A 13,323-nucleotide genomic window follows, 5' to 3' on the forward strand; every position below is an offset into this window, starting at 1 on the left:
CTCTGCCTCTAAATATATTTAGGAATGCTCAACTAAATAACAGAGGGAACCTGAATATCCTCAGTGGAGTGGCCAGCTAACAGGATGTTTGGAGAATGAAGGCAGGCAAGGTCACCTACTGCGATGCCTTTGCTTTCTTACTAGCAAAAGGAGACAGGAAGAAATATCAAAAACAAGTGTAAGCATCCTAACAAAATCCAACAGCTTCATATGATCCACCAGTTTTGTTGCATGCTTGGTCAGGAATTTGTGTACGGATGCAATTTAGAAACATTTCTGAAATTGCTCTTTAAGGCAAAGGTAACTTGACATCCATAATTCCCATAATCAATGAAACTTACAGAAAATCATATCTAGGTCTTTCTGTGTAGCAGAGTGCTCTCTGCTCATAAAGAACTCTGCTAGTAAATTCATTTCACCTGGCAAACTAGATTTTTCTAAATCAAAAATATTCAATTCAGTACATGAAGAGAATTTAGAGGACGTGACACTAACAGCAAAGGTGCTGCTAGCCAGGCAGTACTTTGCATGAAGGAGATTTCAGAAAATGCAGGCTTCATTTTATCAGGACCTAGTTCAGATGAGGTTGAATGCCCTGAAAAGGAGTGAGCAAAATAAGGGGTAGATGTACCGTTTTTTTCTTTTTGAAAGTATGGGTGGGTGGAATGGCTGTGGGCATAACATTTTGGCCCCAAGGGTAAAATCTCTGTTGATTTATACTCTGCTCAGCCCTACTGAAATTATCCAGTATGTCTGAGATGTTACTGGAACTAGGAACTGACCAAACTAAACCAGTAAATCTACCCCAGGGATATTATTAGGACAGACAGAATAGCTTTGATTTTTATATGACAACCCTAAACTGAGCTATTTAACTTTAAAACCTGAAGAAAACATAATTTTGGATTTAATATAAGTAACTTGTACATCGTTTAATACAACAATTCTGAAAGAAGTGACCAAAACCCAGCCTATAAATGCTTAAAAAAAAATAATCATCTGCAGGCAGAAGATACATGTACCTTAGATATAAAAATTACAGGCTATGGAGCAAAATAGCATTTATTCCTCTACACTGCATTTAAATGACTTGAGTAACTTACAGTATTACGGCCATTTTCATAACATTGTATGATATGTAACATTTTACAGTCTAGATGAATTACTGATAACACAAGTGCCATTCCAGCATACACTAATGAGTCATTTAGTCCTGCCTCTTAAGAGAAGGTAAGGATAGATTTTTTTTTTTTTTTAAAAGAAAAAAATATACATGCCTATATTCATTTTGTTGCTTCTCCAATTTTAGAGGTAGCCACAGACCACAAAAATAAAATAAGAGCCAGTAATAAAGCATACACTTACACTGGTCAATGATGACTTTCTCCATATTTTCCTTCAGCTGGTTTGTGGAGTGCAAGCGTTTCACTGTGCTATGTAACTTCTTCTCTTGCTCGGACAGTTTCTTATGTAATCTAAGTATTTCTGCTTTCATTCCTTCATCCTAAATTAAAAGAAGAAAATATTATATTAAGGTATTATATACAAGTACTTTGTACATTGTGAATTGCTAAATACTTGCGTACAAGAGCCCTCAAGCTTCCTTAGAGTATGAACAACTTAAAGGAGTAAAACGTCACTGAGCCTGTCCTTCCACATTCACATCCCCAGTGACATATGATTCTATGACATCTGCCAAGAGACAACTACAATTCTTTGCTGGCTTTTAGTGCAATTAATTTTTCTGCTAGTCTGAGAAAAGTGCCTATTTTTGGTTTTAAACTTCCATTGCTCTCTTCTTCCAGCCCCCCACCCGCCCCAACTAGAAAATACAAGGAAGGCCAATACTATGGGATCAGCAAGCGTCCTGTCTGCCAGGTTCTGAACTTCCAGCTTCCTTCTCCAGTGTTCTGTTAATAGCTCATGCTGCCTTTATCAAAGGGCTAAAAGGCATTGTACAGATGACCAGAACAGTTTTATTGCAAAATCATTTGACAGTATCATTATTTAAGGTTCAGTTTTCACCACCAATTCCAACCAAGTTATGGTTAGTATCTTGTAAAACAGCACTACGAGTAGCCCTGACATAGTCTGCCAGTATCACTGATCTGGATCCTCATGCAAACTTAAGCTTGTGCATTTTTTTTTTCTTGTTGTGCCACTTGTTAAATAATAGTATCATCTTCTGGAATTCACCCCTAGCATTAGGTCTTCAGAAGAACAGATTACTCACAAGTCCTGTGGGGCTGAAGAGAAGGCAGTGAATGCTCAGTATCTTTTAGAATCAAGCTTCAAGAGACATCCTTTCATATACTGCATTTAAGACATCAGAAACAATCTAATATCCTTAAGATCTCAGGATGTTGGATTAGAAACTCTAGAAAAGATTCTATTAGGCTCTAATTAGGTGCAGTCCTGGGAAGTCAGGTCCCACACACATTAAGGTCAGATTTTCAGAAGCGATTGATCCAGATCAAGAAGGTTTAGATCAGTCTGACAGTAAAGCATTAGATGCATCACCCACATACTGAAAGCCGCGTGTGTAAGATATGTTCAGATACTGCAATCCAGGCCAACACACAGCTCTCTACATTGATTATACACATGAGAATAAAAGTGGAAGTATACACACTTGTCAAGACATCCCAAATATGGAGCTGAAACATCAGTGAATATATTAGACAGCACAGTTCATTCTTACTGCTTTTATGATTTTACACATTTCAGGATGCTAGAAAATAACATCAAAAAATGTTATTAAAATTATATATAAAATGTTTACTCTCCTAAAGTTTGGGAGTTTTTTTTTCAGCAATATCCTGCTTCCCTTAAGAAACACATACAAAAACCTCAGTGAAAATACTTTAGATTTATTATAAAGCCAGAGTTTGAAACAGTTTCATTACTGAGTGGTGGTATTATGACAGTATAGATAATTCATTCCTCATTCAGTTTACTTTCATTCATTTGCATAGTGCAATCCTTTTTAGTTAAAACGTTATAAAATTTGTGTCGGGGTTTTGTCACACTTTTAAAAAAGCATCCTATTTTACAGCTTAGGCATCAAAAACGTAAAAGGAAAATGTAGTTCAGATTACATCAAAGTTGCTGAAGTTTCTGTTGTTACTAGTATATACATAATCCAATTGAATTTGGTTCTGTAACAGGGAGTCCAAACCTTTTCTTGTTGAAATGGAACATTCACTCACCACCTGCCTAGGTTTCCTGAATATCATGTAACAGGGTTACAGATTACATCTTTAATATAAAGTATTTGTAAAAAAACACCTCAGTATACAATATGATCAAGCTAGAAAGCCAGCACACATTCAGCCTTAGCCTTCAGTGATGAGAGCGGACTAAATCCATGTGTCCAGAGACTGGGCATCCTGGGTTCATGATTTTCAAAAGCTTTTCCCAAATGACATGTTCCTAACTGATGCATTTTCCCCGACACGTTACAACAGCTGAAAAAAATAACACCAAAAAACCCAACCCAAAAACGCAAAATGAAACATAATAGTACCTGAGTGCCATGAGTAGTACCATGCACAGCTTTCAGTGGAAGGGAAACTCTCCAGAGAAGTTTCAGTAAACGTGCAGCCTCTTCTAAAATCTGCTGTACTGTGTGAATATTTGTGGAAAAGCTATGCAGTGATGCCTGGTCTGGTACCTGTATCATAGGATTAGAGACATGTTACATTTTATGCTTAAAACATTATGAAAATGTAATCTTAATTAATGGTTTAAATCCAGTTGGTATGATTTCATATTTATGATGATGTACACAGCTATTGTGTGCCACAAAAGCTAATTTGTTAGTTTACAAAGAGTGCTGAATTATGCATTATTTGAGAATTTCAGGGAGGGAGGGGATTTATCCTAATCAATAACCATGATTAATAATAGATTATATTTACTAGATTTGCTATGCCACGTTGTAATAGTTGGCAACTCTCTTCTTTCTCCATTTGTATTTCATGTCATGTTATTTGAAAGTCAAATGATTACAGACATCAATTTAAGCAATATAGACGTTTCTTCCTTAGCAGACCCTTTAAACTTTTCCATTTAATGCTAAAATAACTATCAGGACACACATAAAATGTTTTCCTCTGCTGACAGATGAGAAAACCAAATTGAAGAAATTGCATAAATGTGAAATAAAGGAGGGAAAGAATGCAAGGGGAGCAGATGAATTACCAAAGCAATGGTGATACAGAAGGGGGAAGGGTAATGAAAGAAAGGCATTCACAGTTCCTGCCCCATGCAGCATATCATTTGAATACTTATTTAGCATTATTATCTAACCAGAATCCTTCTGTCACATAAAATATCCCATTTGCTAAGTAGTCTGAAACTTCAGTGATGTAAAGCTTGATAGGAAACTGCAAATTGTGAAACTTACTGCTTTTATCTTTACACCAACAAAACAAGTTAAAAAACTTACAGAGAGATTACTTTTTCAGTCTTAATCAGTATCTTAACTAGGTCATTTGAAAATATATGATACTTCAGAGAGTCTTAAGTGTCATTCAGACATCATTTTACTGTGTGAGCACACATATGATACCGCAAAAAGAATTTTGGAACTGTTGAAGACTGCATCTTCAATAGCTTTACTAATTATAACTAGAAAAATAAGTAGCATTAATTTATCCAAGCAGTTAAGACCTTCTGGTTTTTGAAGAGCAGTAAGCATGTTTTTTACAACATTTATATTATCATAAAATCATAGGGGTGAAAAGGACCTTCCTTACTCGCCTACTTTGCTTTCCCACTCCAAGGCAGGAAAGCATTACATGTAATTTTTCAAACATTCACGTAATTGGTTCTTAAAAGGGCCTCCAGTAACAGTGTCTCTGAGTACCCTCCATTCCAGTGTTTCATTATTTTTACCACTGGCATGTTCTAGAAATGCCTGATCCAAGCCTTTCCTGTTGCGGTTTAAGTTTCTCAGTTCCTTATTAGCTGCCACGGACATGTACAGATTGTTCCTTCCCTTTGGTTGAAGCTTGTAGGTAGATTTGTCTTATTCAATCTACCCCAAAAATGCTATCATTAAGTGTATCCAGACATTAACAATATTAAATAAGAAAACATTAGCGTAAGTAAACACTAGTAGTTCTCCTGATTCTAGAGGAAAAGGATTGACATTATTCAATACAAAGCAAACATTTTATTGGTTTAAGAATTATTACGTTTAAGACTACAGCAAAAGCACCGTGACTTGATATCACTGTGTCACACTCGATGCAGAAAGGATGATACACTATGTCTTAGAAGACAATATTTGATCAATAATGAGATATTCAAGTTTCTAGACTAGCTACTGATATTGCTAAAGTGTTCAACTGATACCAGAAAGTGGAAAAATATTAAAAAGCTTCCCTAATATGAAACAACCCTCATTAGCATACATCAATCATTAATGTACAATTATCACTTGGTATTACTAAAGGGCTGAATACAAGTGGGGAACTTTATCAGCTGTATATCAGATTTCTTTTAACTGTCTCATATTTCCTGGGTTTATACCAAGCCTTCACTACAAGAAAATCTCCCAATTATTTTTATCCCTAGGTTACTGATACATACCCCTAGTTTAAGCCCTTTCTAAAGCATTTTAGAGTTTTATCTGGGTTTTGTTGTTGGTTTTGTTTGGCTATTTATTGTTTCCAGTGTAACAATCACCTATTTTCATAGTAAAAGGAAGTAGTTTCACCCCCTTGCAAGTAAAAGTGAGACTGCTTGTTAAAGGACCAGAATTAACTAATTTATCCGTAGCCTCATTAACCCAGAATCACAGACAGGTGCCTGCACCTAGATGAGACTTGCACTGTCAAGGTTGAGGTGTCCTGACAGAGTTATTCAGTTAATGGTGCCTGCTGCACCATTAACCTAGTTCTTTGCCTTTGTAACCTACACGTTTTGCACCTCTAGGTAAAATTCACCATCCTTTAACAGCTTTCACTGTTTACCTTTATTCCAGGCTCCTGCAGTTTCGTACCAGTGACCTCTCTTAAAGAAATCTCCATTTCTGCTAAGACCTGTTGCCCTTCTGAAATCTGTTTCCGTAGAGCATTATAATCCTCAATCAAGCCAAGAACGTGGCGTCCGTTTTTGTCTGCCCACATACGATGTCCAGGCACAAGACGAGGGGTACATGCCACACTGGAAGATGAAGTGCTACTGCAGTGTGAATTTAAACTGTCTTTAGAGGCAGAGTGCATACCTGGGACAGAAAAACAGTTTAATTTTTTTTATCCTTACATACAGAACTAATTGACACTAGACTTCTCTTAAACTGCAAGTCTGGGATACAGATAACATGCACATTTAAAATACTTTTGGATGTACCTGTTTTCACTAGCGAAATGCAATGTCCATGCTTCTGCAGCTCACAAGTGTTTCTGCTGGCAGCAGGGCATTTGCAAAGATTTTCTATACATAAAAATGGAACAAGGAAGAGTATATCAGTAGAAGTTAACATGCCTTAAAAAAAACTTCCTAGCCCTACTTCTGTTCCTTTTTCTTTTTTGCTGATGCTAAACTTGGATTCAGGAAGCAGGGAAACACAGCTAATTTCCTAGTACCACGCCATGTATCTACCAGTATTTACCTACGTTTATCTTTCTACCATCTATCCAAAGTTCTAGATAACTCCCAAAATCAAGTCATGGTCCGAAAATCTAAAATATATCCTGATAAAGATATTTTAGTCAACAAATGCAAGCTTCCCATTAACTCCACAAAAAGTATGACACTCTCCAAGGCTATACCATACTAAAGATTGTATCTATATCCCCCCTTTTCAGACCTTCCAAATTCCCTATGTACCTACGAGTAAAGACCAATCACAGTACATCTAAAAAGCTAACAAATTCAGCTGTTGACATTCCAAGGAGTCTTTCTGGTCCATATCAAAGCTATTATAACACTATTTACCATTTTCTTAAAGAAATAACATGCTTTTCCAGCTCCCATCTACTCTACCTGATGCAGGTCAAAAGCAACATCTAGGATTCTATCTAGAAACTAACTGGGAACTAATGCAACCTGGGGACACTGGTGATATAGGTTCCCCACAAAGCTGTTCCGCACCTACCTGATCGTGACTGGCCCTAAGGAACCATCCCCATGTGGAGCACATGACTGTAATTTAGTGTTCAAGTATAAAGTGCACAGAGAATGGTAGCAACCCATAAACATTATTTGCTACATTCAGCATCTTTCTTACTTGTGCAGGGTTGCGCAGAGTTATGCTCATTATGGATTTCCTCTGAAGTACAATTCTGATTGGACATGATGGACCCACAAAAGAAGTAAGGTGGTAAAAAACGCTGTTGTGTCTCACGAGCTCTCATACTAATCCTCTGGCTGGGGCTGCTTGCTCTGTGTGGTGCGTAAGGTTTAGGTAGGCGTGTTTGGGTGAAGTGTATGGACCCAAAAAGCCCCATTATTATTGGTTCCCATAACACGATGTATACCTGTACAGGCAGGAGGAGAGGTGGCTTTATGCTGGAAGTATGGAAAGCTGTTACTATGCAGAGTACTTTAGCAGCAAGGAAGAACATTCTTGTGCCCTCTGTATCCCATGTACCTCCATATTGGGACAATAATCTAACGCTGAGTGTAAACACTACATTTTCCCTGATTTGCTAGAACAGTATCACTTAACAGTGATTGAAATAAAGGTAAGATATTCTTCAAGGGCAAAAAGGGGACAACTGATTTATACAAAGACCATTTAGTGCACTTATTGATAAATCTTGAGTAATACATACTCACCCTTAGCAAACACTATAGAGCTCTGCATTAAAAAAAAGAACCCCCAGGTAAGCAAAATTTATGGCAATTTAATGTAGACATCTTTCCATCCCAGAGACTGTCTGCAAATGCTTTTCTTGAATGAAAAGGAAGTGACGGTTAGAGGCTGTAAGACAGTGCAGTATGCATTTCACCTCCCCGTGCACTAATAGCTCTAACAGGAAAGGGAGCTGAAAGGCTGATAGGCAGCTCCCAAATGTACAGCTGATGTTGTATAAGGCTTTAAGAGCATCTTTAAAGAACAAGGCACAGGTTCTACAGTATACCAAAAGCATGTATGGCACAGTACCATTCATTCCTGCGTAATGCTGAGATTCTTGTTTGAAAAGACAGTTGATATTTACAGCTGACACTGATCCCACTTCCTCTCTCTTTTCTTTTGAAAGCTGTTCCTCTAATTTTTCATGCAAAGACTTGTTTGTCTCTATGGTTCTTTCAAGCTGCACTCGCAAACTCTGTATTTCAGTCAATAGTTCATGTAAGTCAAGTGGATTATTCTGATCTTTTCGGAATTCTTCTGATGCATCACATCTGGGATCTGAGACAATTTCAAAAGAAACACTTAACATCTTTAACAATTAAAATAACATTAGCCATTATCAGAATGCTGAGCAAGTAAATTACAGCCAGCGTTATCCTCAATATTAAGAATTAACTACAAACAGCATTAAGATAATGGTTTGACAAAAAAGCATGTCTTAATTGCTTCTACCCTCGAAAGATTTAAAGAGCTGAAAATTATTTTTCACTTTGTCCATAAAAGCCAATAAGTCTTATGCCAAAAGCAAAAAAATATAAAAAGAGAATGAAGAGGATTTACAAAATTTGAAATGCATTAATGCACAGTCTAGGAAAAGAAAAAGGAATGGGTAATCTCGGAGTGCGGAGGAGGGATGGAGTAGAATTGGGAGTTTAATTTTATACACAGAAGAAAAAAGAAAATAGTGATCACCTGGCAACCAGAGGAACAAATCTGAACCTGAAAAAAGCAAGGGCTGTGTTCGTCTCTTCATAGAAGGAGGTCAGTACACAAACAATTCCATGTATTCTTTCATGCTGAAATCAAACTGTTCTCCAGACAGTGGGAAGGGGCTCAACTGCATGAGGAGGGTGCTGCTACTCTCTAACTACATTACCAGTTCTGCAGGGAGACTTACTTCCATCCCTGAGCCACCTTTGGCTTAAAGCCTTATGCCAACAGGGCTCTTCTGCTGCAGCTAGGCATGAAATGCAGCGACGGCAGGGCGTATTACTCAAAGGAGCAGGAAGGGGCAGGGGGGGGAATCAACTTTTACAAGAACTTCCAATGGGAAATTTGCTGGATCCTGAAACGGGTATGCAGCAATGAACAGCATTCCATTTTTTTACCTAACCATACCAACAACTATGTGGTGGTATAGATTCCTTAAAAGGGGTAGGAAGAACTCGTTAAGTCTCATTCCTACCCCTCACCTTTAGTGACAGACAAGCGGACAGGAAATTATTAAACATCTCGTCAGAAAGCAGTGCCAGCACTTCTCCCCAGCCCTAGGGAGAAGACACTACCCTCATATTCAGACAAGAGAAAGCACAAGCTACCTGAGTAAGCACTACCTGTGAGAATGCAGCAGCATGTATTTAGATGACAAGTAAATATCTAAGCTCCCATGAAGCTTATCCAGCCTGAGCCACTGAATCTTCAATATTTGGTTTTAGCTTAGCTAAAAAGATAAAGGAAACTCGGGTGTGCCTAGTCAGAACACATCACACATCTCAACCTCGCAGTTACACTCCTTACTAAGTAAAAAGTAGCATTTTATCATCAAGTTGTCAGTTCTACTTTGCATAGCAGACAAGTAGAAACAAAGATATAGTGACATAGCCCTGCTGTCCTTTGACAAGATCATATTCAGAGAGGGAAGGGTTGCAAGAGCTACGGGTGTAGAAACAATTGTGCATTTATACCTGTCCTCTTCCTTCTTGCTTCTTCCAACTTTTCATAAACCTTGATCTCCGTTCTAAGTGACTGCAGTAACTTCTCATTCTCAGAGAGCTGACGTTGCTTTACATTAATTTCTGTTTGCAACCTGTTAAGTCCCAATAAACAGCTAAGTTAAAAGTTAAATTCTTATATTTTGTTTCAAAATCTAAAATCCATTCCCTTTTCCTCTATAATTTTTCCCTTGCCTTTTGAATATATCTATGCACCTCATTAATGTTAATGGCTATGGCTAAACACACGCTTGTCACATTGACAGTTTTCTTCTCTAAATGAATGTCTAAATGTGGACAGAATCAATACCTGTTTAATTCATTACGGCTGCTGTAAATTTGACATGTCAGATATCTGGTTTCATCTTCCTTTTGGCCAATTTGTTTTTGCAACCTTTCATTTTCTTTCTTGATGCATTCATAATCCTCATGAAGATGCTCAATGATTGCATTCTTTTTAGAAAGAGATTCTCTTAACTTTTCATTTTCCTTCTGTTTATCTGAAAGAAGAAGAAACACAAGGTATTTGCAATCCCCACAACACACTAAAGCTACGCTTTTTAACAAATCCAGCTTTTTCAGAGACTGTCAGAAAATAACAGCTGCTCTTGTGAGTTTTAGGATTTCAGTATTTCAATTTTCTAATGACTTTTGCTAGGTGCATTTTCTGTAATGTGGAACATTTAACCCCCAGGACTTACAAAGTCCCAGTAAAAACCTATGTACAGCCTTATATGCCAAATGCCCCCAACACCTCTTGGAATTTGGTCAGAAGGATAGTATTCAACAACGAGCGGCAGCAGGATCCCAAAGCAGGCATGTGAATTTTGCCAATCCTCACAAAATAATGGATTTGACTTCTCTGTAGGAAGAAAAGAACTCAGTGGGATTGTTCCAGGGCATGTTGCATCCATGTTCCTCTTTATCTCACAGAAATCCCTCTGTCTTCTTCCCAGCCCTATTCATCTGCCGAATGTATCATATCAGTCCTTCTTTCCTTGGCACAAGCTATTTCCCCAAACTGGTTCTGGGACAAAGAATTGCTGATAGGGGCAACTGACCATTTTGAGACAGCTGCAATCAGAGAGGCTTATGGGGACCCCAAGTTTTTTGTGACCCTGTGTTCAGTATTGGAAAAGGAGGAGGCAATCTTGGCAAAGAAACAGCAGGGAGGAATCGTTCCATCTCCCAACATCTAGAAAATCATTCCCTCATCTCCCGTAGTCTTGTTGAAAGCGGATGAAAACGGTAACCCGCACGTGCTGTTAAAAATGTCCATCACCACCCTTTTACTACTGAAGGCTAAGCTAAGACTAGAGACATAAAGCACCTGAGACCAAAACATGCAGGAGGTATCCAAGAGGCTTCTCCTTCTCTGGTGCATCCGGGAATAAAAGGAAAACAAGCTCACAAACTCCAGAGATACCAACATTATTTTAAAACACAAGGACGACAATGCTCTATTCATGGGGGTTCTTGTAAAAAAGAAACCCTGATATTATCAGATCATATTGTCAACAGTGGAAACAAACAAAAGTGTGACTAAATTAATTAAAAAAGTAGAACTTGAACAAACTGATAGGCCAAAGATGCACCAGAACAGATGAGAGAATACATGACTCTGGAAGAAACACCAGTGCTTTTACACAGTCTGAAAATATGGAGACTTATAACCTAACTGTGGCTTAAGCTGCTTTTAAGACCTAGTTGGCGAGTTGTTGGTTTTCTTGGGGAAAAGAAGAGGGAAGACTTTAACATTCTCTCTTCACAGCTGTGAGAATGACAAAAGTTTAAAATTTAATCTCAAGAGATTAAAAATACTTCCAAATGGATTCCCTCAGTTCTGTTCTCTTCTGAAGTGTTTCAAAAAAGAAGATGACTTGGCCTGCCCAGTCAAGCCTCTGTAGCAGATTTCAGAACCTAAGTGTAATTAGTTTGCTCCCCTTTGAAACTCTTCTGTACTGCATGGTTTCGTTTTCAGCAATAACACTATTCTAGGGCTTTTTTTTTTTTTTTTTTTTTCTCTTATGGGGGCTTCAGTATGGAAGCATGGGGGAAAAGGAGCAAGAAAACGGTAACAAAAGGCACAGGGGGAAGAGGAAAAACAATGTATAAAAAGGAAGGAATGCAAAAAGAAGAACGGAGAAATGAAAGTAACTATCAAATGGAAAATGCTACAAATAAACAGAAAGAAGGAGTATTACTGCTACTCCTTTATTATTATTAACCCCAGTTTGAATGCTTATGGTTGAGCATAGAATTTCAGGGGTGGGAAGAATGGTTAAGTCAGTTTAATGAATGGACTGTTAATATTTTATTGTTTTCTGATCTGGAATGAGTTGCAGTCTACTCCTGTAAAGCACAGTTTTACATTTTTACCTCTGGATCCTTTTGCTAGCATTGCATTCAGAACTTGATTTTGCTTCCTCAGGAAATGTATTTCAGAAGTCAGGGAATTATGCTGCTCTGAGCCATGGATAAAAATGTTTGCAGAACCTATAAATATATACATAAAAGATGATTTATGAGTCATCTCTAGGTCATTAAAGATTAAACTTTCCAGACAAGAACAATTCAAAAAATTGCAGAAAAACATGTTATGAAAGATATTTCTCCCCTATATATTTTGAAGGTTATCCCTACAGACTAAAAGGCAGTTCAGGTTAATGCCAAGTAATCCAAAGCCCTGCATCACAAGTACCTCTCATTGCTGGGCAACCATTACCAAAATTGCAAATTATCCCTGGCAGTCTCTACCTATCAGCTAATATTCCAACAGGACAAAAGGCAGGAGTATTTTGTGACATTGCTATTCTTTGAAAATAATGCAAACTGTAGGAAGGCTTACCATATATTTCAGTCTTGCTCTGTTCATAATCTGTTGTAGTTAATAACACCATTGCGGAGGACCACTAGATTCTACCAACTAATCCACAGTGGTTAACACAGGAAACATAAATAGTCTGATAATAGATTTGTTACCATGCCAGTCCAGAGCGTAAGGCTGGAATCACTGTCTTTGCCTCTGATTACAAACCGAGAACCCATTTATGATCACAAGGATGAAGATTCATCCCTCTTAAATTTGTGTATCTCAAATTTAGACAACTGAACCAGTGTTGATCAACCGTCAATAGTCATGGGGAGAAACAGGCATCTCCAGAGAGCGACTCATCCAATGTATCCTCTGCACACGTTTCTGCAGATGAGATGCCCTGTCCTCTGAAGAGATGTACTTCTCTCCAGTGCCTCCATGAGAAACTCTGGGTACCTGGCACAGATTTAGATGTCTAACTTTTAGAAACTTAAGGGTGATGAATCCTACTCTGAGGATCCTACTGCGCTAGTTGTATGAATATAAGTGTTAAATCGTGTATCTAGTCAGTGAAATTCCAGCCTAGGTAATCCTCATAATGTACTGTATTTATGCTACTCATCCCACAGCAATGTCTAATGTTACAGTACAGTCTGAAAAGTGCCACATTCCACTCTCAAGGTGGCTGCCTCCGAAATGCAAGTCAA

General features: G+C 37.9%; 1 protein-coding gene across 3 annotated transcripts in view; it reads right to left on the bottom strand.

Annotated features, from left to right (window-relative positions):
* Positions 1-13,323, bottom strand: part of CDK5RAP2 (CDK5 regulatory subunit associated protein 2) — an 84,916-nt gene that overhangs the window by 2,786 nt on the left and 68,807 nt on the right. For all 3 annotated transcript variants that reach the window (XM_030000196.1, XM_041119821.1, XM_030000199.2), the window contains 8 exons: positions 12,181-12,297; positions 10,112-10,301; positions 9,775-9,896; positions 8,120-8,368; positions 6,361-6,444; positions 5,982-6,235; positions 3,527-3,673; positions 1,366-1,504 (listed from right to left, as the gene is read on the bottom strand). In XM_030000196.1, the coding sequence (XP_029856056.1) occupies positions 1,366-1,504; positions 3,527-3,673; positions 5,982-6,235; positions 6,361-6,444; positions 8,120-8,368; positions 9,775-9,896; positions 10,112-10,301; positions 12,181-12,297 (1,302 nt within the window). The remainder of the gene's footprint in view (positions 1-1,365; positions 1,505-3,526; positions 3,674-5,981; positions 6,236-6,360; positions 6,445-8,119; positions 8,369-9,774; positions 9,897-10,111; positions 10,302-12,180; positions 12,298-13,323) is intronic.

The sequence above is a fragment of the Aquila chrysaetos genome, chromosome 24 (genome assembly GCF_900496995.4).
Source record: "Aquila chrysaetos chrysaetos chromosome 24, bAquChr1.4, whole genome shotgun sequence".
NCBI lineage: Eukaryota > Metazoa > Chordata > Aves > Accipitriformes > Accipitridae > Aquila > Aquila chrysaetos.